At 39.6% G+C, this 27,168-nt stretch overlaps 1 protein-coding gene across 2 annotated transcripts; it reads right to left on the reverse strand.

Annotated features, from left to right (window-relative positions):
* FAM234B (family with sequence similarity 234 member B) lies at positions 1-27,137 on the reverse strand. Of its 2 annotated transcripts, none has more exons than XM_087723271.1 (13): positions 27,005-27,137; positions 23,286-23,678; positions 21,839-21,937; positions 21,292-21,480; positions 19,797-19,927; positions 19,219-19,366; positions 16,981-17,122; positions 13,604-13,759; positions 12,215-12,296; positions 9,979-10,134; positions 4,124-4,226; positions 2,983-3,206; positions 1-1,854 (listed from the first exon to the last, which is right to left on the reverse strand). In XM_087723271.1, exons 1-13 carry the CDS (start codon positions 27,039-27,041, stop codon positions 1,849-1,851), a joined length of 1,866 nt encoding a protein of 621 aa, XP_087579397.1. In that variant the 5' UTR covers positions 27,042-27,137; the 3' UTR covers positions 1-1,848. The 2 variants fall into 2 exon arrangements, with proteins under 2 accessions (XP_087579397.1, XP_087579398.1); XM_087723272.1 differs by lacking the exon at positions 27,005-27,137 and adding an exon at positions 26,561-26,579.
* Positions 27,138-27,168: the final 31 nt, after the last annotated feature.

Consider the following 27,168-nt stretch of genomic DNA (forward strand, 5'->3'; position numbering starts at 1 on the left):
TATGCTGTACATATTTATTTATTCTGATAAGGTTTATAGCTTAGAACAACATATAGACAAGCCTTTTCTTTAAAGTGCATAGGGAATAGAGGGAGAGAAGAAGAAAAACAATCACAGAAAGCTCAGAAGCATCAAATGGCATAATTCAAATCTGAACTGAAAGGAGAAACTCAGGTTGCCTGTCATCATTTCAAGTAGTTTTCAAAATTTGCCAGCAGGATGAGCAACACAGATTTTTCCTTGTTAAAGAAGCTCTGGAAGCAATGTGGATACCGCTTTCTCCAATTGGGTGCCTTTCAGATACATCAAACTGCCACATGAAGCAGCTACGAGAAACACACTCAAAACATTTACGACATACATATTATGATTGTGTTAGATTGTTACTGCTACTCAGTAGGACCTTAAACTGTTAAGAGAGTTGCAGTCCAATATAGCTGAAGGACACCAAATTAGGGAAGACTATCTTACATATTTAAGTTATCTGAAAAACCAGAACAAACCCAGGAGGTGGCAGTGAGGAAGACAAGTGCTATAAATTGTGCTAACATTTAGCAAAACTCCTTTCCAACATATACAAATAAAAATAGAGCAGTAGAGTGAGGCACTGCCTCAGAATTACCGAGAGGATAAAAGCTGATAAAGAAAAAAACATTTGAAAGGGATTGTGTACAGATCCTGAATTCAATCCAGTACAGCAATTCCTCTTACATTGCCAAGGCAGTAGTCCTATTTGTACCTGATCCAGGAATAAATCAACATTTCTCACAAAGGAGGAATGTAAGCAACGGAGTCACCCAAATGTGTATTGGGGAACAGGAGCAGGAAATGGCTAGCAATTTTTCTAAAGGCATACGCTTAGCCAGTATAGGATGCTAGAATAAACGGATGCTTGGTCTTACTCGTTAGGGCTCTTATGTTTTTATGAAAAAGCTTCAATTGTATATTCTTTCAGAATTGGTATTTTTTTAATACTTTAAAGCAAAACTGAGAACATACATTATGAGAAGATAGTAGAATTGTCATCACTTTATTTAACGATAGAAAAGTTATATTTTGGGAGGCAATACCAAAGTCTGTGTAATACTAACATCAAAAGCATCTGTCATGCTGTTTCCTTGGGCATGCCTGATCAAAATTCATTTGGTCAATACACAAGAGCATGACAACAAATGTTTTATCCATTGGTCATATAAAACTCCCCTATAAATAGATTGATTCTAGATTCATTTGAGAGATTTGATGGTCACTAGACTAACTTTCAGTAGCTAATCCATCTGACTCTGAATGAATGAATGTGAATGCATGCAGTCAAATGGCACTAGGACACACAATATCATTCACTGTGGATTATGGATTGAGACATGGAAAATAGGAATAAGTAAGTGGGAAAAAAGAGTAATCCCAAAACAAAAGGAGGTTTAAAAAAACTGAAGGAACTCGGAGTGAAGGGTGCCAGCCAAGGGATTAGTGGTAAAAGGCAGAGTACATTGAAATACCTCTACAATATAAATAGGAGCTTAAATACTTCTACAATATAAATAGAAACTTTTTAATATATTTCATAAATTAAGATGGCAATACCCATACTCCAATATCCGTGTTTAAATACATACATTCAATCCACCTGGAAAGAGGTATGCAGACATGGAATAGCAAACAAAGGAACAAGCAGCTTTCCTTCAAGTCAGGATACTTAAGGATGAACAGTTCGGCTTCCCCAGTGCTAAAACATCTGGGCTTAGTTCCCATTCTTCATTAACCGGAGTTTTCATGAAGTCTGACTAACCAGCTTGGTTGTAGACACTGAGCTCCATATTTGTCACTTAGAACACCTGAGATATATGGCTAGAACTGAGGTAGAGAGAAGAAAAGGTATCAGATATGCTAAGTCTGGCTTCATAAAATTAGTAATAAATTAGTATTTAGGCAAGGCACAATTAACACTAACAGCATGTGGGAGAAGGGGAGATGAAACATCAACTATATCATGTCAGCCAGACAGTAATCAGAACCAAGATTTTAGTTAAGTGGGGTTTATTGAATAATTTATAACTAACTAGGTTCTCATGTCAAGCCAATCTGTAAGCCACAATACACAAATTGCAATTGGAATTCACATATTGTGTTAACCAAACACATAATGGCTTACAATAATATGTGAACTATATAAATCTCTCTGAGTCTGAACCTATCTAGGATACATGTGGTTCTCCTGCACCAAAAATCACAACAGATTAGAAAAATGATCTTGCCAGAGAATACCATTAACTATATTTGAAACTTCAATCTTAACAAAGAAAGCAATTTCCAATTTATCTACTGGAGTATATTCATTTTCTTCTTCTTCTATTTTTTTAAAAATAAAGACTTCCTTTTCAGAGATTCTGGTAATCTTCCAATATATGGAACTACTCTGCAGAAGTACAGAAAAAGGCAATTGGCCAGTAAGTCTCAATCGTATTTCCACATAATAGCTCTGATGTCACTGAAAATTGATCTTTTTTATGTATTTGAGGAATTGGTCAGTTCATCCATGGATACAGGATTCTTTCCTCTCCCAAAAGTCTCACAGCCCAATCTGAATCTTATTTTAACTTTTTGACCCAAAAGCACATTACTAAATTTTAGGAAAGCAAATAAAAACATAAACATCCATATTGTCTACATTTAGCTACTATACCACATTTCTGAGTCATGCAAGTTAACTTCTGTATTAGAGGAAGGCAAATTAGAACATTAAATTTTAATCCGCAATTGCTTACTTGAGGCCTCACTTAAGCATTCTCCAGATAAGGGAGCCACTGTAGAATCAGAACATGACCAAGGCCAATTCCTCCCGTATCAAAACAGAGAAATCATATAGCTTAGCAGTTTCTCAACTCTTTTATTCTGTAATTTACTAAAACGCCATTTGCCTTCCTCTTCAATAGAACAGTCCACCCTCTTACATGCTTATGTTTTAACCCCAAGGAATCTCACCTTCTGAGCAAAATCAATAAATTTGATCCTAGAAAGAATCCGCCTCAGTTCCCCATGATTGATTTTGGGATCTGTGTCTTTCAGAGGTACATCTCGGCTCTGTGTCATCAAGGCCCACCTCAGGCGGAGCTTCCTAACTGACAGAACCCCTGGCTGGTGTTCGGAAGTAGGACTCCTTGTCACCGTAATATAAAAGGCATCTTTTTGAAGATCATTTATTCCAACTAACAGAGGAAAAGGGGAACAAAAACAACCACCAGTAAACAATAAATCACATTTGGATTCCTAAAGCTAATATTTATTAGCTGTTCTTCAATGAATTCAGGTTCAGCTTCTAGTTACAGCTAAAAGCTAGGAACGGGGATCAGCGGTCTGAAAGTGCTATGAATACAAATGGCTCTGCAGCACAGATACAAGGTCACAATCACATAGCGTTTTTGGTTGCACAATTACAACACAAGCAAAAACAAATAATCTGAAGTCTCAGCACGTTGTAACTGCTTCTAAATCTTAGAAATTGTAATTGCAACAAAACATTTAACACCCACAGTCAAAAAACGCAACCATTTCATTAGAAGAATATAAGATGCCAAGAAAAACACACCTTCAGTATTTTAGTTCCTTGACAGTCTAGACCAGTTTAATGAAATATGCAAATAATGAACTGCATTGTGCATTCAAAGGAGAGATCAATATTTAACTAAAAGGCTTAAGTACTACAAACAACCCAGCAAAAAAGGGAATTGAGCCATTATTAGCCATCACAAACTAGGACAGTGTGGCTAACCTTTTCCGGACCGAGTGCCAAAAGCGCATGAGTGCACACGCGAATGCACATGTGCGTGCCCGAACACCCAAAATGCAATGCGTGCATGCCCCATATGCACTCTGCCTCATCCCGCCCCCCCCCGCATGCTCCCCACCCTCTGTCCATGCAAAGCAGAGACCTGAAGACCAGCTGGCCGGTGGGAGGCGTATGCGCAGCAGAGCTGAACTGGGGCGACAGCTCGCATGCCCACAGAAAGGGTGCTGCGTGCCACTTGTGGCATGTGGACCATAGATTCGCCATCACAGAATTAGGATATCTTTCAGCCTTTATTTAAGCAAACTTGGCTTTTCCGATTTTTGCTGGCATACTCACTAGATGAAGCAATTACTGGGTCTGTCGTATTACTCAGATCCAAAAGGACTGAAGGGAAAGTAGGATGAAGAAGATAAAGATGGTGAATCCTTGGTCTGGGTTCCTAAAACAGCAGCAACAACAGAAGCAGTCATAAAAGGTCCCTGCTTAATTCATCTCACTCATTTCAACAGAATTAAAGTAGACCCTGTAGACCAATTCCATAGCTTGGCCAGCGATAAAAGATAACAACAGCTACACTGCAAAACACAAGATTGCACAGTGTAATAAAAAGAATCTAAAGCAACTTGGAATAGAGATGAGAAAAGCTTCTAATGATCAAACAGCAATCAGTACATGGATGTTTCCAGTTGTTAACACCTTCAAATTCCCATTAAAATCAGCCTATGTATACATGTCAATGATCATGATGTCATCTTGCTGCCTCCTCCACGAACCTCAATATTGCTCGTAAAGTTAAAGTACCAGATTCACAAATAACTGCAAGGGTTCCTTGAAAAAAATTTTGGGAGGCAGCTTTTATTTCATTTTGTTTTATTCCAAGAGAAGGGGGCAGGTGGGAGCAGTGGTTTGCCCAAATCCATAGATTTAAGGAAGGATCAGGACTGCACTTTATATGATAGTTTGTATTGGATAAACTGAAGTTAATAATGATAGCAACAGTCATGTGATATGAAGGAAGCTAAAATGAAAAAAAATGAGAAAAGGTTAGTTTTTAACCTTCTAATGTTTTCTTCTCACTACTGGTATTCCAATGATCATGTGCTATCAGTGGAGGAAAAGCACAGACAGGGTGAGGAAAAGTCATTTGAAAGAATACAATAACAGAGAATAGAGTAGAGTTAGAATAGAACAGAACAGAATAGAATAGAAAGGATCTTGGAAATCTTCTAGTCCAACCCCCTGTTTCGGCATGAAACCCTAACATTAGAGGGCCACGGCTTGCAAATGGGGTGGCATTTTTTTCCTATGGGAAGAGGGTAAAAAGAAACAAAAATACTTTCACAGACCCTATATTAGAGATGCACTGATACAGGTCTGGAATAAAATTAGAGAAAAACATTACATGAAAATACCGGCATGGCTTTCCACTATGGAAGCCATGACACCTCCCAATACACTAGATCTATCGAAAATGGTTAGATATAGTTAAATTTTAGACAGCCAAGGGAATTTGAAAACAAATCCAGAATTAATGGAGCAAAATATAAATACAGATTGGTGGCCGTATCTCCAACTGCAACTGAGATACAAAAAAGATGTAAAAGAATATGGAATATACACAGAATTACAACAAATAGATAAAATGTTAATTGGCCCGGAAAATAAATTCATAACGAAAATTTACAAATATTTATTAGAAGTAACATTAGAAGAAGAAAAAGTTAAAGTTTGCATGATAGCGTGGGCCAAAAACTTTGGTTACAACATAGATCTAGTGAATTGGGAAAGAATTTGGAACACAAATTATAAACTAACACAATCAGCAGCACTTAAAGAAAAGATATACAAAATGTTTTATCGTTGGCATTTATCACCAACAAGATTGGCTAATGTACCCAAACATGAAGCCGACCTTCTGGAAGTGTAAAAAAGTACAAGGGACTTTTTATCACATATGGTGGACCTGCCCGGAAACACAAAAATATTGGACAAAAATTTGGAAATGGGTGCAAGAAATTACAGGAGAACAGATAAAATACAAACCCGAAATCTTTCTACTGGGAATACTGAAAGGGAAATATACAAAGAAAATTAAATACATATTAACACATCTGCTAACTATAGCTGGAATAGCATTTGCCCAATGCTGGAAACAAAATAATACCCCCTCAGACGAATTAGTGATTAAAAAAACTTTGGATTGTGCTGAGATGGACAAATTAACACTGAAATTAAAAGATAAAGAAGAGTTGGAATATTATGAAATTTGGAACAATTGGTACAAATGCCTGCCAAACAAGAATAAAATTAATTAAGCCAAAAAACAATATATAAATATATATATAGAACTGTGTATAAAGTTATGTAAATATAGAAGCGAAATATTATATACATGTACAGGTATGATGACATAACAATGTTGATGTAATCATTGTAAGGTGTTGTAGAAGGGGGGAAAAATCTGCTCAAAAAAAAAAAGGCATGAAACCCTATTTCAGACAAATGGTTATCCAATCTCTTCTTAAAAGCTTCCAGTGTTGGGGCATTCACAACTTCTGGAGGCAAGTTGTTCCACTGATTAATTGTTCTAACTGTAAGGAAATTTCTCCTCAGTTCTAAGTTGCTTCTCTCCTTGATTAGTTTCCACCCATTGCTTCTTGTTCTACCCTCAGGTGCCTTGGAGTATAGTTTGACTCCCTCTTCTTTGTGGCAACCCCTGAGATATTGGAAGACTGCTATCATGTCATCATGTCAGAATAGAAACACCACAATAACATAGGAATACAGATAGTCCTTGACTTACAACATTTTGTTTAGTAACTGTTCAGACTGGCACTGAAAAAAGTGACTTATGACCACTTTTCACACTTAAGACCATTGTGGAATCCCTAGGGTCATGTGATCAAAATTCAGACACTCGGCAAGTGACTCATATTTATGACGGTTGCAGTGTCCTGCAGATCCCCTTTTGCAACCTTCTGACAAGCAAATCCAATGGGGAAGTCAGATTCACTTAACAACCATGTTACTAAATTAACAACTGCAGTGATTCACTTAACAAATGTGGCAAGAAAGGTGGTAAAACAGGGCAAAATTCACTTAACTAATGTTCTACTTAGCAAAAGAAATTTTGGGCTCCATTCTGGTCATAAGTCGAAGACTATCTGTACCAGATTTCTCTCCAGTTGTGCTAGTCCTTTATGTTTATTAAACGTATTTTATTCAGTTCCTTATATGTATGCATTTATCAACTTTAACATTAAGAGTTTGGTCAACGTTATCCTTCCTTTTACTGTGTGTAGCCGAAATAGCTTGGCTGAGATGAATAACGATTGTTTATGCAATCTTAGCATGAAGATTATCTCAAGGTGGTCAAAGCTGCATTGCAGTAATGAATATTACTACTGCTCACTGACAGAGTAATAAGCCCCTTTGTTAAAAGACACTGTTGTTTTCAAACTTTTGTAGCTGCTAAATAATTCTCCTAAAATGTAAGGTGTGTTCCCCAGCTTGGATTTATATCTAGGGCAACAGCGATTCCATAGCATGCCAGGTTGAACACCGGTTCAAAATAAACATAGCTACATCTTCCAACATGTGTGATCTGACAAACATGTCCAACTCAAAGCCATTATGGTTTTATAAGTTTAATGGAACTGGCAAACATTTGAAAAAATAATCAAGATTCCAGAAATGGAAAGGTAATATTTACCTTTTCTAAGGCAGCTAGTGTGAAATTTCAACAGGAGACACAATTTGATGTTTTCAGATGATTAGGTCTGTAGCTTCCATAATTTGCCAATGGTTTTGCTAACTAGGATACATAGGAATAAAAAGCTCGCCTATTCAGAACTGGAATTTGCTTCCAATTCCAGTTTAAGATTCTGATAATCACATAATCTGAGACTAATATATTTAAGCATTGCCTGTATCTATATTACTCTGACCCTACTTGTCAATCTACTATAAAGACGGTCCAGACAGGCAGGTACAAGAGAAATTCAAGCCCCATGGGAATTTCCTTGCCTAGGAAAAAAAATGTGGGTCCAAACACTTATTGGCTTTTAAAAGCTTATTTCTTATCTCTTATCATGTTTAGTTTAGTTTAGTTTTATTGAACTTGTATGCCGCCCTATTCCCCGAGGGGACTCAGGGCGGCTAACAAACTAAATAGGGAAAAGGGGAAGTACAAAAAATGAAAAGACAGACAAATACAAAACAGATTAAAAACTCATCAACAGCCGCAACAATTCGAGTGGGGCTGGGAACTCATCAGCCCTAGGCCTGCCGGAACAGCCAGGTTTTAACGGCTTTGCGGAAAGCCTGAAGGGTGGAGAGGGTCCGAATCTCCACGGGGAGATCGTTCCAGAGGGCCGGAGCAGCCACAAAGAAGGCCCTCCCCCAGGGGGTCGACAATCGACACTGGCTAGTTGATGGGATCCGGAGGAGGCCTAATCTGTGGGATCTAATTGGTCGTGAGGAGGTAATTGGCAGAAGGCGGTCTCTCAAGTACCCAGGTCCGATACCATATAGGGCTTTAAAAGTAACGACTAGCACCTTGAAGCGCATCCAGAGTCCAATAGGCAGCCAGTGCAGCTCGTGGAGGATAGGTGTAACGTGGGTGTACTGAGGTGCACCCACAATCGCTCGCGCGGCTGCATTCTGGACAAGCTGAAGTCTCCGAATGCTCTTCAAGGGCTGCCCCATGTAGAGCGCATTACAGTAGTCCAGTCTTGAGGTCACAAGGGCGTGAGTGACTGTTCTGAGTGCCTCCTGGTTCAGGTAGGGACGCAATTGGTGCACCAGGCGAACCTGGGCAAATGTCCCCCTGGTCACAGCTGACAAATGATGCTCTCAAAGTCAGGTGTGGATCCAGGAGGATTCCCAAATTGCACACCCTGTCTGAGGGGCGTATAATTTCACCCCCCAGCCTGAGAGTTGGAATACAAGGCCAATTATTGGGAGGGAAAAAGACAAGCCACGCGGTCTTGTCGGGATTGAGTGAAAGCTTGTTCACACCCATCCAGACCCTAACAGCCTCTAGGCACTGACACATCACGTCAACTGCTTCACTGAGTTGGCATGGGGCGGACAGATACAACTGTGTATCGTCCTCATATTGGTGGTATTTTATCCCGTGCCGCCGAATGATCTCACCCAGTGGCTTCATGTAGATGTTAAACAGGAGGGGGGACAGGACTGAACCCTTCGGCACCCCATACTTAAGGGGCCTAGGGGTCGACCTCTGCCCTCCAACCAATACCGACTGCGACCTGTCCGAGAGGTAGGAGGAGAACTACCGAAGGACGGTGCCTCCCACTCCCACCTCCCGCAACCGCCACAGAAGGATACCATGGTCGATGGTATCGAAGGCCGCTGAGAGGTCAAGGAGCACTAGGACAGAGGCATAACCCCTGTCCCTGGCTCTCCAGAGATCATCGATCAGTGCGACCAAAGCAGTTTCCGTGTATATGCTTTAAATGCATAATGCCTGGGTTTTGCAGCTGCTATACTGCATTGGATTGATGCTTTTTTGCCAAAGGAAGTTGTTCTTAAAGTGTAGAAAATGTAGGGTTGTGGGATGGGAAGGGAAAGAGAGCGACAAATGTAATGTTTACTATACTAGGAGAAGAGAGACCCAAGGATCTAGTCCTCCTATAGCAGGGCTGTCAAACTTGCGGGCCAGATGCGTCACAAGCTGGCCACGCCCATACCCAGTATAATGAAGGGGGGGGAAGTACCGATACATCATGTGATGCCCTGATGATGTGAGTTTGGCATCTCTGTCCTATAGGCATTAAAATTGGTTTGTTGACTTTGGGCCAATCTGTCTCTCTCTCAGCCCTACAAGGGAAAATTAAAAACCTTCCATCTAACAACCTGATCTACACAGCAGGGTAGATGATGGTCCATAACTTTCAGGGAATAAGCCTTTGATTCAAGCTGATGACAGATGTGCATATATGTGTTTAAATAAAGAAATGGGCCAGGAAAATATTCACAGAAATGAAAATAATTCTTTCCCCAAAAAATTGTTTCAAAGTACGGAAACACATACAATCAGAAAAGGAAGATAGAATGGGCAAAATGTTTTTCATGCCCTTACATAACTGCAGCTTGTTTTCAAACATAATTAGATAGTGTGGTTTCAGGGCAAATGCCTCCTCCAAACTCAAGAACTCTGCACTCACCAAGCTTTTGAAGAGAGATTGCTTCTCATTAGCCCAGAAAAGAAAGACAGATTTTTTGTCCAAAGTCAGCACTGACTGTGCATCTGATTTTCTCATGTGATACGGCAGCTCATAATTCCAAACTGGCAGTCCTGATTTACCATCCACAACCAGAATCTGAAAACAAAGAAACCCAGAATTAGCAAGATAAAACTTCACGGGGGGGGGGGGGGGGGAGTGTGGGAAGTGGAAGAGAAGTGAAAAAGGGGATTAAACACCCTTTGCACATCTGTTGTGTTCCCTTTCATTACCATTCTTAAAAGATGCACATTAAATGCCAAGGTGCTTTAATGTCTAGTTTGAGCTTATCAACTCTTGTAAATGAATGATCACATGACAAGCTGAAGCAACTTCTTGTGGTCACTGTTTAGAAGAGAGGTCATAGCTGTATCAACAGCAGACACATTTGAATGGCATGAACTACATATTCTACATTATGCTGCCACTAAGCACAACTTGTAGGAATTAAAATCCAAAATACCAAGGGGAGGGAACCATCTGGCTTATCTTGAATTAGAATTCAAGTAATACTCTTGTCACAATGGATTGACTGTAAATTGCACATTGGGCAGCTATACAACGCTTTCCCGATCTGGTGCTCTTCAAGTGCAGAATTTCCAACCAGCATTGGGTTGAGGAAAAATGCAATAAACATTTACTTTGGAGCTACCTGCCTGAATAGTTAAGATTGCAGAGGATTGTATCAGAGGTGGTATTCAGCAGGTTGTGACCAGTTCTGGAGAACCAGTAGTTCAGAAAACCAGTAAATACTACCTCTGAATGCCCCCCCACCCCATCTATTCTCTGCCTCCCGAGTCCCAGCTGATCAGGAGGAAATGGGGATTTTGCAATAACCTTCCTCTGGAATGGGGTGTGAATGAACGTTTTACAGTATCCTTACCCTGGAGTGGGGTGGGAATAAAGATTTTACAGTATCCTTCCCCTGGAGTGGGGAAGGAATTGAGATTTTACAGTATCTTTCCCTTGGAGAGGGAAGGGAATGGAGATTTTTACAGTATCCTTCCCCTGGAGAGGGAAGGGAATGAAGATTTTACAGTATCCTTCCCCTGGAGAGGGGAGGGAATGGAGGTTTTACAGTATCCTTCCCCTGGAGAGGGGACGGAATCACTGTTCCCTCTAAGGTGCGCGGCTGCGCGGCCGCGCACATGGCAAGAAACCCCCGCGCAGAGGTTTCTAACTGCCGCGCAGAGATTTCTTTCAAAGCAAACGTGGGGAAGTCCTTTGCAGGCGGCTAGAACTGGCTGCCCGCAAAGGACCTCCCCAAACTTGTTTCAGCGGCAGCTCTCAGCCTACGGCGGCAGCGTCACACAGTCTGTGGAAGGAGGGGGAGGAGGAGGGAACCAAAGAGAGGCTTTTGCCGAGTCTGCGCCCCATAGCCAGGACCGTCCTTGCGCCTCAAGCCGCGTTTCTTCCTGCAAAGCCCTTCTGGCGTCAAGCGGAACTCTCGGGTTGCCCGAAGGGCTTTGCAGGAAGAAACGCGGCTTGAGGCGCAAGGACGGTCCTGGCTGTGGGGCGCAGACCCGGTAAAAGCCTCTCTTTGGTTTCCTCCTCCTCCTCCTTCCACAGCCTGCATGACGCTGCCGCCATAGGCTGAGAGCTGCCGCTGCCGCTGCTACACAACTGAGGGAGGGAGAGCGAAACCTCATGGAATGGGGTAGGAATGAAGATTTTACAGTATCCTTCCCCTGGAGTGGGGTGGGAATGAAGATTTTACAGTATCCTTCCCCTGGAGTGGGAAGGGATTGGAGATTTTACAGTATCCTTCCCCTGGAGTGGGGTAGGAATGAGGATTTTACAGTATCCTTCCACTGGAGTGGGGTGGGAATGAAGATTTTACAGTATCCTTCCCCTGGAGTGGGGACGGAATGGAGATTTTACAATACCTTCCCATGGAATGGGGTAGGAATGGAGATTTTACAGTATCCTTCCCCTGGAGTGGGGTGGGAATGAAGATTTTACAGTATCCTTCCCCTGGAGTGGGAAGGGATTGGAGATTTTACAGTATCCTTCCCCTGGAGAGGGGTGGGAATGGAGATTTTCCAGTATTCTTCCCCTGGAGTGGGGAGGGATTGGAGATTTTACAGTATCCTTCCCCTGCCCCGCCCACCAAGCTACACCACAGAACTGGTAGTAAAAAAATGTGAATCCCACCACTGTAAGAAAGCCGTAACTGTACCTTTCTAGAGACGTTTCCATGCTGGCCCTGAAGCATGAAGTCCAAAGTTTGATCATCATTGAAGTATCCTGGGCAAGGCTGACTGCAAAAATGAAGAAAGAATTCACACTGAAATGTAGACAAATGAAACATCTTATGTCCATGCCTGGAAAGAAGTAACTTTTCCTTCATTGGAGCACATCTGCATTCCTACAAGCCTAGACTTCGTGAGAAGTTTTCAGAGTGTTTGTCCACTTAATCTGCTCTCTTAATCAGGAGACCAGTAGTTGTTAAAACAAAAGCAAAGTTACAGTTTTGGGCCCTAGTAATATCTTGAATTTCCTAGCAGCATTTTTTCCCACTTGAGTAGAATCGGATTCAGCTAAATTTCTACTTCATTTGAAGCTTTGTGTCCTTTATGGCCACTATGCTCCTGTTCAGAGTAGTGCCTGGAGATGAATCTTGTGCACGTACTTCACATAATACAAAAACAGGTAGCCTTCAAAGCCTCATGACTCTTTTATGCATCTTTTTAACATGACTAGGATTACACACACACACACACACACATATACACATAGGTACACCACACATTTGGACTTGAACAAACCAACACCTTTTTTTAATGCTACTGGTAATACCAAGCTTCTTGTTTCAACTGCAAACTCATAACTACTTTCATAGTCAGAGGTAGCTTGTCTAAAATGTATGTGATAATATTTCTCATCTAGTTAGGGCTGCTGCTGCATTTGGAAGCTTTAGGCATAAACTAAAGATGTACCTGTTCATCTAACACCAAGGGAATAACTTAAATGAGTCAAACAACTAAAAGGGGGAAATATATTCATTGCTCCCTTGAAGGCAACAAAGGCCAGCCAGATTTCTAAGAGGAGAAACTTCTACTAATAAGGGTTACTAACAAGAATGTGACAGGTAAGTGAATAACTGCTTAGCCAAAAATAGAATGAATTCCCTGCTTCCATAATGATAAATGTTGATGTTGACGTCAGTAATTACTTTCCTCTACAATTTAACTTATTTTCATGTCTGAGACTCAATTTATGACATTACAGACATGTTATATTAATGGAATAATTTTAAAAAAAAAAGACCAGCCATCAAAGTTTCAGATGAATATATCTTTCAGTTGCTTAGAGCTGTTCTCCAGATCAACCTGACCCAACCTGATGATTCACTAGAAGCACTGAATGCCAACTCCCCAAAACCCAAGCCAGCTTAACTAGATTTAAGGAAAACTGATTTAAGAGGGAAAACATTCCACAAAGCTGAGAGGAAGCACCTATAGATTAACACTAACAACAGTTGTTCCCTATTAACCTGCCATTACATATGAGCTTAACAGGAGAAGCAGAAAAGATCATACTCCCTCCACCCCTCAAACCCAGTAACCTGTCAATATCCATATCCATATCTCGCTTCTTTAGAGTCCAAAGCTGTTCCAAATCTTGACCTCGCAGTAAAGTCAAACCATGTTCAGTGGTGATCAAAAGGTCACTGCAATTGCTGTCAGGAGATTTCACTGCCTGTAGAAACACAACGCCACCACTGCAAGATACAGAGAGCAAACAAAAGTAACGAGTAAATTACAGTAATGTCAATCATTTTCCCAGTACACTCAATTCCCACTGTTTTTCTGGTCACGGACTCATTGTTATGGCAGCAGTGCAGTACAGAACAGGTTCCCCATTTTTTCTTCTAATGTGGTTCCCCCCCCCCCCGCCCAATTTCCAGTCTATTGTATAAGCCTAGAAGTTTCTGATGGTCTCTGCTTCAAGTATTAACCAGGTCTGCACCATCTGTTTTATTTTTCTGTTATTATTGTAAAAGTAACAAAAAATATTTTTTTAAAAATAGTTCTGTCTCAGTTTAACTTTTCTAGATTTACAAAGGCTGGGTAAGTGCTACCATTCAGCTGGTTGTTGTTGTGATTTCTGTCCTTGGAATCTTCTAATTTTAACCACAAAACAATTATGTTGGGTATTTGAGACTCGGAGAGAGTACTTTAGCCAAGACATTTATGCAAGAAAAAAAGGAAGAATTGTTAGTGCCTTTACTTCTGCTGACTGCTAGTTGACTGCAGTTTGACAGTTTGATTCTCATCAGCTCAAGTTCAAGGTTGACTCAGCCTTCCATCCTTTGGAGGTGGGTAAAATGAGGACCCAGATTGTTGGGGAAAATATGCTCACTCTGTAAACCACTTAGAGAGGCCTGTAAAGCACTGTGAAACAGTATATAAGTCTTATTGCTATTGCTGGGAGTTTGCGAGAGACCCTTCAGACTTTTACTTTTTAAGCCCACCAGAAATATTGCAGCATAATTTGAACAGAATACTAAAAACTAATTCCAGCATAAAATGTTTGAGGTAGGTTTAAGGCAATTGTCCTGCACTTTGCTAAGAAATAATTATGGTATATCGGTAGTCCTTGCTTTAGGATCATAATTGGGACCAAAATTTCTGTTGCTAAGCAAGGCAGTTGGAAATTTTTACAACCTTTTTCTTTGCTACAGTGGTTAAGTAAATTACTGCAGTTATTAAATGAATCATGTGGCTGTTAAGCAAATCCAACTTCCCCCATTGACTCTGCTTGTTGGAATCCAACTGAGAAGGTCTCAAATGGGAATCACACAACCCTGGGATACTGCAGTCTTCATAAATACATGCAAGTTGACAAGTGCCTAAATTCTGATTACTTTTTATTTATATGACACTTGTCCACTGGGTGGACAAGTATAAAATCCCAATACCAAAACAATACAAACACACACACACACACACACACACACAGTGACAATAATCAAACAAGCCAATTGATGAGCTCCATGTCATTTTGGGGTCCATAGGCCCATTGGCATAACCATATCTTCAGAGCCTTGCGAAAGAGTGTCAAAATGGAGGCCAATCTTATCTCTGCAGGGATGATGTTCCACAGGGAGGGAGCCACTATGGAGAAGGCCCTTCTTCTTGATGCCCGCCTCCTTAGGAGAGTAAACCCGAAGCATGATGCACCCATGGAGATGTTGTGACAGTCATAAGTGCAAAAATGATCACGTCACTACTGTTGTGAAATGAATTGTTGTAAGTTAAGGACTGCCTGTATGCAAAGTTTTTAGATATCTGGGGTCCCCCCCCCCCCGAAAACACGTAAAAGCAGGAAAAATCCAAAATGATTTAATTTCATTAAATTAGATTAAACTAACTAAAATAAAGAAATAGAGTTACAGCCTATGGTCTTGAATAATAATTCCCTTCTGCGAGATTAGATATTAGAATTCAACAATCACTTTTGGGCAGGTTCCAAGGTCTGCATTCAAAGCTTTCGGAGGCTGCCTGTGCCTGAGGCCCCAGGTCTGTGCCTCTAGAGAAAAACAAAGAAGCAGCATGTCAAATGTTCAATGCTGCAGGACAGTCAATCTCCCGCTATTACGTACCACATTGCAAAATTCTGTGTAGCAGCATAATAAACACAGTGGACTCTGACAGAGTTTTCTAATTTGGGCCAAAGCAGACCATTATTTATATGAGAGATAGGGAACCCTGAGCCTTTTACGACTTGTGGACTTCAAATCCCAGAGTTCCTGAGCCAGTGTGGCTGGCTCAGGAATTCTGGGAATTGAAGTCCATAAGTCATAAAAGGGCCATAGTTGCCTACCCCTGATTTATATCTATACAGCCTAATATACTTATCTCCAAGTACAACCCCTGTGCTGATGTTACAGATGCGTCTGTGCCCAGGCTCATAAATATTTTAAGTAATTTAATCTGAAACAACTATTCCTATCCTAACCTTTTAACTATAATTTTTAAGCACTAAATATTAATTTTTGTTTTCAAATTAGATAGCTCTTATTATCTTAATTCTTAGTTACCACCTGTAAATTTAGGGCTAATTTTAGCTACTTTATGATTCAGGTTTTTATGTTCTTTGTCATTTTTTGCTTTTTTAAAAATTTGATTTGTTTTGTACAGTTTTACATAGTTTATTTTTAGTGTTTAATGGACAACCAATTCCCCACTCAGTCATTATTTCAAGGATATTTCCTTACCTAAAACACTGAAACAGAATGATCAAGGATACATAGATAAAAATGCAGTGGGCTCGGGAGCAACTTCTAACTTCCTGCTGGTTTCTCTATTGAATTTTCTTGTGGGAATTTGGCAGGGGCATTGGAAATCTCCCTCCTTCCCTTGACTCCTCCATCCCTTCCCCCTGCCCCCATATTCCTTCCCAATGGGCAGGCAAGTTGATGCTGTTGGGTGGGGCAGGGAAGGAGGGAGGGAGCAAGAGATTGCAAGATTGGCTGGGAAACTGTCACAGAACATTGAAAATGGAGATCATATGACCACAGCAGCAGCCCAGCAAAAGCCGCAAGCACCCCAAATTTCATTCCCTTGTTCTCTCTGAAGTCATGGGCCAAATATTGTCATTCATTCTTTCATCCAATTAAACGTCATGACAATAAGAGTTTTTTGTAATACATAGATATTTCTAGTGCACGACACATTGCTTTTGCCCAATTGCAATTTTAGTTTAAACTTGATTTACAGTTTATGTATTTTGGACTTGGATCACAACAACAAATATTATTGGACAGTCAACTTTAATGAAAGGAAAAACACCCCTTTGAGCAATGGCAACCATTAAAAAAAATAAAACCTGTATCATCACACTCATTTCTTGAATCTTTAGCCAGCTGAAGATTTGTGCATTTCACACCGAACTGGGTGATTCACAAATTTCACTGTAGAGAAAAGGTAAGTGTCCCACCTGTAAATATCAATGAACTCTGACAAATTGATCGATCTGTGTTTCTCCCACTCTGGTTCTTCGTGCTGCAGCACTGGAGGGAAATTATCGTGATTTCTGGCCTGCGCAAAGATATCTCGTAAAGCAACTGCATAGACCCGACCTAGGTAGAAAGGAAATGCAAAGTCTAAAATTCTGTTGTGTTTGATAAAGCAGTTTGATAAAGCAGGTGCGAAATCAGTCAGCAGCTGGAAAGTTACAGACATTAAACAGGGACATCCCATCACTATGGGGCCTTTATTATGTATACAGATAAAAATTCTAGCTATTCTACAATAATCATATTTCTGTTGAGTTGATCTTGGAATCTTTAAGTTGGAGCAGTGGATTTTTCTGTTAGAGCTCTTTACATATACTCTCCATGTTTTCCAAGAAGAGACATGGACTCATTTAGTGCAGAACACATGCACTAGTTCTGCACTATAGAATACTCCTACAAGTCTCTTTGCATTGGTATTAATGTGACCTATTATCTACATTATTATTATGGTTGATCACACAGTCAGCCAGATGTTTAGGCTGGATTTGGCATTTTAACCTACCTATCAAGTCCTTTCTGAGGACCTGGGATAGGCAGATGTTTGATCGTGATAAAGGTATTGCTGCAGGATGTAAGCTTTTCCAAATAAACCTGCCTTTTGTAATTGACTGATGGTGATTTGTCGATGCTGGTGTTTAAGTGGTGCTCCAGATATTCTGGGATTGCACCCAAGGTGTGTATTAATATTGATACTATGTTTGCTTTCTTTTGCCATCATAGTTCTATACTTCTATTTGTAGGCCTTTGTACGTTGTGATTTTTCAGAGAGTTCCTTCTCTTTTTCTGTCTCCCGGTCCTGCAACATCCATTACCCAACTTTTTGCCTTTCTCATCAACAATTGTTAAGTCTAGGATGTTTTGTGGCAGGTGTTTGTATGTTTGAACTCTAAAATCCCAGAGCACTTTTATCTTCTTCATTTTCCATTACTTTGTCTACTTTGTTTTTACTAGTTCATGCTTGCAAACAAATAGGATTTCTTGCAGATCTTCCAATGCACCATTCGTGCTACTCTGTCATGCCACTATTTGCAGTCAGTCTGTGTGATTGTCTGACAGCAGCTAAACAGGCAACCACTCTTTCTTCAGCTTCTTTGCAGAGATGGCATTTGCAGTCTGGTAACATCTTCGCAATTCTAGTTTTGTATGCATTTGTTCTTAAAGCTTAAGTCTGTGCAGTCAGAATTAGTCCCTTTGTGTCTCTTTTCAATTTTCCTGCTCCTAGCAATTTCTTGTTCTCTACTTTGCCTGCTAGGTTTTTGTTTGTGTACTGATCATGTAATTACCTTTCCACATCTCTTTTCTATTTTTCATTTGGTCTTTCGCAAGCCAGTTTGGTCTCTCTGGTACGCAGTAAGTCTTCACTGTATCTTCTTCATTGTCCTTCAGCTATTCTTCCAATCCCCTTTTTTCAACTTTTGCGTACTTGCAACATTTCATACCCATTCACGATCCTTGCTAAGTAGTATGTCAACATGACTGTGAATGAAGACCATGAGTCATTGTTCATTATTTTTCTCACTTTCCTAACTTGGGCTTTTAATTCTGCTTGCATCCAGTCCATCCTTCCAAATGTGTATTTAATGACTCGAATTGCCCAGGTGTTCATTGCCTTGATTGTATTTCATGTGGCAGGGAGTTGAATGCCTTCTTTTGCATTCAAGTTGACTTTCCTTCTATTGCAGGTTTCCAAAATCATCTTGTCAATTAGGAGCTGAGTTTGTTTGTTTTTTTGTTTCCTCTACTCTTTGGGCCATTTCCTTTCTGCTCAGGTATCATTATATTTTTAGCTTTTTTATATGACAGAAATTGGTACCTTTCTAAGCAATATGGTACCAGTTATATGTATATGTGAAATAAAAGAAGTTGATAGCTTTTAAAAGACATACTGAATAGGGTTGGGCTTTGCAGAAAAGTTATGCCCACAGTGATTTCATTTTTTACCCACCATGCCAACTAGACATTTTTAGGAGTGTAAATTGCTATGCTTGTTATGATTTTGGCATTTATTAATTAAAGAAATAAGTATCCTGGAGACGAAGCCCATGAAATGCTTGTCATCAGGACCAAAGTAATGCTGCCAGGGTTTATGGGTCAAACTCTTTTTATGTAATTTCAGGATGCTTCAGAAATAAGAATAAGAAAGCAAATGGACATTTTACCAAAGCCAAACAGGATGTAGACTGCTCCATGACAGGTAATGTAAGTCTGTGGATCAATCAGTTTTCCACTTCTATTGATGCTGTACTTCACAGGTCCTCCCACTGGGTTTCCAGTTTTACCCGATATCAGGATAAAGCCTAATTCTGGCTACATAAGAAAAAAAAAGTAGAGGGAATGTGAAGATGGAAGTCCAATCACACTCTATCCAATGCACATCCAAGAAACCCTGAATGAAAAACATTATTAAATTATTTTCTAGCTGCATCCTGTTAGATTTTATCAGGTTTCTTACTTCTTTGGTTCTTGGTTTGGTTAGATTGGTCTCTTTAGCCAATCTATCTGAGGGTCAGATGATGTAGGAAAAATTGAGTTAGCCATTTTTGAATTAACAAAAGTTTATAATATTTTACTGTTTCAGAAAAAAAGGCTGGCACATTGTGGAAGACTATTCATTAAGCAATTATTCTAGCATTGCCTAATCTGTTATTCTCTAAATATTTTGGACACCCTGTTGGGATAAGCTATAAAAAAAATAGTGTGTTCAAATCTTCCTCTTTCCTTGCGAAATGCATCCTACCTGTGTTTTTCCAAGGGTTAAGACCATCAAATCGCTGACCCGATCTCCATCCACATCAGGTATAATAACAGCTGGAGCAGCCAAGATTCCATTGGAAAAGTGGGGGGAATCAAAGGTCCAAACCGGTTTACCTAAAGGGTGATATACATTTGCATCAGCCAAGAAGCATCTTACCAGCTGGCTAGGGTTTACAGGTGAGGGTGCATGGGAAGGTGGCAATTGAACAAACTTCAACCAAGATGGTCACATCTTATCAAATATTCAATTTAGCACTTTCCAGGTATGTTAGGATCGCAACTCCAATGATTTAATTTCTAAAGTTCACTGGAAATACAATAATTAAGTCACGTCCATGGTTCCCAACCGTGCACTGCATTGCCCCAGGGCTGCCCCAGCAAACCTACAGAAGTGTCACAGTTATTACTTAATAAACAAAACTCTTATTGCCGATGGGCAGAGTTTGGGAACCACGAGGAGCAACATGAACTCAAAAAGTTTGGGAATCTTTTTATCTTGGTTTCCCCCCCCCCCCTCAATATTTGGTGACAATGTTGCAAAGCCCAGCAGTTCTGGATTTATTGACTTGACTTACGACCACAATTGAGCTCAGAATTTTGGTCATAAGCCATTGCAGTTTAAGGTCAAGTCGCATGTGATCAGACTTGATTTCATGACTATTTTCCAATTATTTGTTACTTGAATCACCACAGTCATTAAGCAAGCCACATGATCATAAGTCCAAATCCAGCTTATTCAATAGGTGTTTTTTTTTTGCTGTAAAATGTTTTTTTTTAAAAAATCACAAAATGCAATCACATGACCACAGCCTACTGTAACTTGTCATAAATGCAAGCCAATTACCAATCGTCCAAAATGTAGTCACATGATTGCAGACCCCTCACATCCTGGACACAAACTGTTTCATCTCCTTCTCTCGGGACGGTGCTATAAAATATTGAATGCCAGGACAACTAGACATTGGAAGAGTTTTTCCCCCTCGTGCCATCATTCTGCTGAACATCTAATTCTCTGCTTAATGTGTATGTATACTCACCCACAAAGTGTGGCTGATGTATTTATTTATTATTTACTCCTTTTATTATCTTTATTATTATTATCTCTTTTATTCATTAAACATGAAACTCAGTTAACTGAACATTTAAAAATGTATCACAAATATAATTGACTGGTGCTGATGGTTGATACAGGTTGCTGCCAACATCCTAGATATCAACCATCTATCTTCTTAAAATTCATCATCATCATCATCATCATCATCATCCATATTCGCTCTCAAGAATGAAGGTTGACAATTCAATGGAACAGTAGACCCTTGACACTTCTCATCTAAAAGTTCAAGTATTGGAAGAAAAGGAAGCAGCTGTCCAACACTATTATCATTATTCCTTCTAATAAAACCCATGAATCAGAAAAGGGGCTACCAAACTCCCCATTTTCAATAGTGTGGATTATTAGCTACACTAAGTCACCTTACCTGATGAGGCACTCAGAAGACTGAGGAATGTAGAGGTCCCAGTAACAAGGCAGACGGGCTCTGCAGAGAACGCAGAGTCCAAATTCTTACACTGCACACCTAGAATCTCTTCTTTAACATGACTGGACCATAAGATGCTGCCGTTCATACCCGAAAGTGCCATTATTGTTACCCATGGCGTGGAGACACCTGAGGACACATGTAGAAGAGGTAAATTGATCTTTCTATAATGAAAAGGGAAAAACCTGCTGTGGAGGGTTGTGCTACTTTCAAATTTTTCCAAGGCTACTTGGAAAGTAAAGTATACATTGCAACATATCGCAGGAAGTGAATTAATTCAACTGATTAATTGAAGTGATTGTTCAGTCAGAAATCAAAGGGACTAAATATTTAGTTTAAAAACTGTCACCCAGATATGGAGAAATTGTGTTCCTGTTCCTTGCAGGCAAGTTTGCTAGAGAGAAGGTTGGGTTTGTGGACTGCCAGCTTGCTACAATTTCATTAAGCTCTCAATTCTGAAATTACTTATTACAATTTGCACACTTACCCAACACGCTAGCATTTTTCAAAGCTGTGAAGGAGAGTAAGACATCAGGGAGACCATCATTATTTACATCAAAAAGTTCTGGTGGAAACAGAACTCCATCTGAAAAATAAGGTGGAATAATCACTTTTCCAAAGTGTACCTCCCATCTATTCTAAGCATATTCAGGATGGCTATCGATACAGGTATCATAAAAATCTTGTTATAAATGTAATCTCACTACTTTCTGCAGATTAGCCCACTCAGATATATTTCTTGACCACTGTAATCACATCAGTTAAGCTAACATCTCACAAAACTACATTCTTGAGAAGCATTTGATCCCGACCCCATATCCTGAAACTTAATGTCACTACTATTGCTACAAATGTAAAGGAAAATTCAGAATGAGATGCCTCTCGAGTTCTGCAATATTTCAATATGAGGAAAAGAGGAATTGAACAAAATTGACGTCAGGACTGGCCCAAAGTAACAAACTGGAATCTATGCAACAGCAAAGATAAGTTATTAATGTAAAGCTATTTTGAGGATTACTTCCTATCATACTGCAGTTTTTAGAAACTACAAATTCTGCTCTTCACTCTACAACATAATGGCTCTTGCACATATGAAATATCTTGCACTATACTAAATATCAAAGTAGTTATACCATTTCCATATAATTCTGAAGTGGGAAACATGGAGATACCAAAAACAGCATTTAGACATGGCATTTCCAGCTACAGAATAACAAATTAAGCAAATTAAGAAATAAAAGATAATTGTTTTGTTTCTTGGAGTAGTAAATTAACTTAAATTTCAGCTCTCCATTGTTTTTTTTCTTCTGTCCAAAGATCAAATTTAGTTAACATTCCCATGTATGACTGAAAAGATTCACATATGCACATTAAATATCTAGCCATTAAAAGTTCAACTGGATAGAGCATTTAATCCAATGTATGTGTAATTGCTATACTCAAAATCAAAGAAAATAAATATTTGAACAGAATAACTGCCACAGAATTAAATAGCTATAAACCTGGTACCTGATTTAAAAATAAGCTTTAATATGTTTTGTTCATGGAATTTGAGACAATTTGGAACAATTGCTTAATTGGACATAACCTAAGATAGTTTTTACTAAACTAAAACAAAACTTTCAATAAATACAATACCCCAATCAAGAAGCTGTCAAAGAACCAACCAAATAATCTCTAAGACCCCAACACTGACAGGCAAGCCACCAGAATATAAACTGACAGCAATCCGCACATCTTACTAGCACTGATGATGTTACCTAGTTTGGATAATCAAACATCAAGCTCAGAGAGCATAAAGGAGCCCACATTTCAACCCTGAGCTACCAATATTCTCTTTTATTGGAATCTATAGTTTCAACAAACCACTCAGTACATTTCTTGGTAGGGTATACATTTCATAATCTAAAATGTTATTTCCAATTATTTCTTACCTGCTACTTGTCCTAAGTTGTGAATCCAAGTATTATGCAAGTCTCTTGGTGGACAAGGAATGAGGAAAGCACAGACCAGCACAAGGATCATGGAGATAACCACAGTGAGTAAAAACATGGCTGTGCGCAAAAAAGGCATCAAGGAACTGGCAGTCTTCTGCTCCAAATCATTGTTCATTTCACTTGGGTACTCTTCCATCATACCCTCCGAGAGATGTTGCTTGGCAATACAGGTTTCCACATCAGAATCAATATCCTGGATTTCCCCTAGGGGACTTTTCCCATTTTTAACTCCACCATTCTTCTGCAAATTGAGGACCAAGTCATCTTCGCTCTCATCACTGTCAGCCTGAGTGAGAGGGTCATACTCTCCAAGGTCTGGACTTTTCTTACCTGAGAAGGTAAACAGAAAGTGAGAAATTTGTTGAAAGAACTTATGGTGTTTTCAGGACCACTAAAAATGATCCAAAGGAAAGGAAGGCAATTTATTAGATAAGGTAATGGGCATGCTTGCTGCATGGAGATGACACTGTTGGACAGAAGAAAAAGTCTGTCTATATTTCAAAATTTATTTTGAATTATATTATTTATTTTTATTTAATAAAATTATTTACTACCATTTCACTATAGGCAGAGTTTTTCTAAGAAAAAAAGGGTATGGGTTATATAATTGTTAATGCCTTCATTTTTATAATAGGAAACAATTATACAATACAATACAATACAATACAATACAATACAATACCAGAGTTAGAAGGGACCTTGGAGGTCTTCTAGTCCAACCCCCTGCCTAGGCAGGAAACCCTATACCGTTTCAGACAGTTGGCTATCCAACATCTTCTTAAAGACCTGCAGACTCTCTGAAGCTATTATGTTGTTTCTTTATGGTTAACCTATATGTGCCAAAATTCTGTCCTCTTAACCAGGGGTCCCCAACTGCCGGGCTGTGGCCTACTAGCAGGCCTTGAGCCCTTCGGAACATCGCAAGTGTCGGCACATGCACTCCATTTGCACAAGCCGCAGGTGCACGTACCTGCCACTCGCACAAATGGAGCTGCATGTGCACACACACTTGCCCGCCTCTCGTGCAAAACCATCCCCTCCACCCTCCCCATCCCTGGTCCGCAATGTCGGAAAGATTGGTGAACTCTGCTCTTAACCATCTTTTTGGTAAGGCAGTTAAAAGGTTTTTGTCAACTTCTTTCAAAGCACAATAATTAAAACACTTTTGATTTTGTAGCCTATTGTTTACAGCCTAGTACTGTAAACTTACACTGGACAATGAAATTTTTCCAAAGTTTTGTTTCCTGAAAACCTTTGACATTGATAGACCCTTTCAGATTGAACACAAATATAATTGTGATCATTTTTTAATGCAATACCACTCCTTTGCACAACTGTCCCATCCCATGTGTAACAACAGTACTTGATATACAAGCTTTATTCCAAGCAGCAAAGCTATTACTTTTACATCTCTGCAGATATTCCAGTTAAAATTTTCAATTTTATTCCATTTATCTGCTACCTCACTCCTCATGAACTCTTTATTTTTCTCTTTTTTCTTTCAGTAAGGATTAAAAATACTTTTAAAATGTCAGTAACAAAAACCTATTCCAAATCAAATATCAAATGTGAAGAAAAACATACTACACAAACTCAACTGGAGCTAAATATTCTCAATGCCTGTGGTTAAAAAGGAAAATATAGGATACACGCTCTACGGCTGCATTCTACAAGGAAAAATAACGCAGAGAAAAGGCTGTATTTGATAGAAAGGGGGAAATGCTTTAAAAGGGGATTAAGTGGTTTCAAGTCTGATGAGCAAGACAGCTGAGAGAATTCCCAATCAGAAGTGCATTATCTCAATTCTCCAGGGATTTCGTTTCCTGGGAATTTGTAGATCTATGCCAGAGCAAACAAGATAAAGGAAAACCAGAATCTGAAGTCAACCATTATTAATCTAATTCCAGCATAAGAGATGACAGGGCTTTTCTACAGAACTTTTTTTTCTTTTTCTTTTGCCATTAAGTCAGCCTTAACACCTCATACCTGCACAGACAGGTTTCCTGAGGTTTTCTTGGCATGATTTTAGAAGTGGTTGCTATTGTCTCCTTCCTAGGAGTAGGTGTATGTGACTGGTCCAAGGTCAACCAGCTGGCTTCATGCCTAAAGCAGGACTAGAACTCAGTCTTTCAGTTTCTATCCAGATTTTAATTATGACACCAAACTGGTTCTCTTTACATTGCTATAAGATATGTGATTTACTTTTGCTAGTTACAACTACTAGAAGTTAGAATAACCCAAATTTATAGCTAATAGCAAGAGGTTAAGTTTCAGAAGAAAAGGTCATCTTCTTAGGTGTACTTTCTCATTTTTGTCTGGAATTTCTCGGGCTCTAACTCACCAAATCAAATTATGTACCAAAATACACTCATTCAGTGTTTAACTGGAATGTTTCAATTAATCTTCCAGAATTTCCCAATTCACTGAAGAGAGAACAACTCACAGTTCTCACTGTTCAATTCTCTCTAAATAAGTTTCTCTGCATCTTTACACCAGGTTATAGCCGTTAAACCTATTAAAATGTAAAAAAAAATACCCACCATGCTTATTCATCATATTCCTATATCATCCATCTCACCTAATTGACTTCACTCTTAAGGTAAAACTAGCCCAACAAAAAATAGTGGACAAGATAAGTCAAGCTGTACAAGAAAGGTATTATTCACTGACCATTGTACGCAGCGTGATATGCAGCCTCACTCAACTTAAAATAAGCTTAAAATAAGACTTTAATTATAGTTATATCTCTTGAAGTTTAAAGAGATGACAAAAACTCAGTTAAATCAACCACAATCTTCAGCACTCACTAACAGCTGGGCTGATTCCAAATGGACAGCTGTTACCACAGCCAATAAACAAGGGTTGCATTGTTATTCTGTCTGCTCTACCTTTCCCCTTTTCTACCAATAAACAAAAGAAAATATTCCAAAAATCCAAAAGCATTATTTTAGCCCCCTAAAATTCCATGAATGAAAGTGAAGGTGACTGCAACATAGTATCATAGCCAGAAAGTATCTGGCTCCCATTATCACTGTCTGTGAGTTCTCAAATAATTCATTTACTTCCAAAAACGAGTTATTCCTAGTGAAATGTAAATATTTGCAAAAATGTTGGCTAGCAATACTTTGATCCAAATTGTTCTTAGGAACAAAGATTGCACAAAAAGGCAGACCTATTTTCCATCTCTGTCGCAACAGTAAAACAATACCTACTCATTCCTCCATCTCAAAGCTTCAACCCCATCACTTTCCCTGGGACCAGCCCTGCCCCAGTTCCTTCTGCCACCAAGGTTAACCTTTCCTCCCTGCAAAAGAACTGGGTGGTCTCTGCACCTGCGCATCCACACAAATGCTTAACAGCCAGGATTTATCTCATTCGCCTCTCCATTCCCCATAATAATTATCCTTATTCTTTCAATCCATTTATCTTTTTTTTTTCTCTATCATGGTCAGAGATAAAGGGCACCTGCTGGGACCCGGATATACGCGGGGAGGAGGTTGGTGGGTCTATTCTCCAGATGGGACCCGGATGTTCCCTCGGACTCAGGAATCAGAGTCTAAAACCCCCAGCCCTGCATACTCCAGGGATGTCATCCTCATCCTGCCCACTCTGCATTTCCCACCACCGTTTGGCACGCTGCAAGTCAAGACCCCTACCTGGCAGCTTCAGCGCCCGTGACAACACCGTAGCCATGCTGGAGGCAGGAGACGCGCATGCGCCCGACTCTTCTGCCTCCTGGGAAGTGTAGTTTTGCAGACAGCAGGCATTAAGGTGTTAATGGTCTTTAGCGTGCTTGCACGAAAATTACGTAGATGGGAAA

The sequence above is a fragment of the Thamnophis sirtalis genome, unplaced genomic scaffold, assembly GCF_051295495.1.
Source record: "Thamnophis sirtalis isolate CommonGarterSnake01/CBP01778 unplaced genomic scaffold, rThaSir2_p1.2 scaffold_9, whole genome shotgun sequence".
Lineage (NCBI taxonomy): Eukaryota > Metazoa > Chordata > Lepidosauria > Squamata > Natricidae > Thamnophis > Thamnophis sirtalis.

Bases quoted from the DNA above. Each gene is read 5' to 3' on its own strand.
- FAM234B (XM_087723271.1), bottom strand. From the start codon at position 27,041: ATGGCTACGGTGTTGTCACGGGCGCTGAAGCTGCCAG. The intron at 17,123-19,218 runs GTAAAATGTCCA...CTTTCTACCTAG, and splicing joins CTACATCCTGTTTGGCTTTG to GTCGGGTCTATGCAGTTGCT. The intron at 13,760-16,980 runs GTGGGACACTTA...TGTATCTTGCAG, and splicing joins GAGTTCATTGATATTTACAG to TGGTGGCGTTGTGTTTCTAC.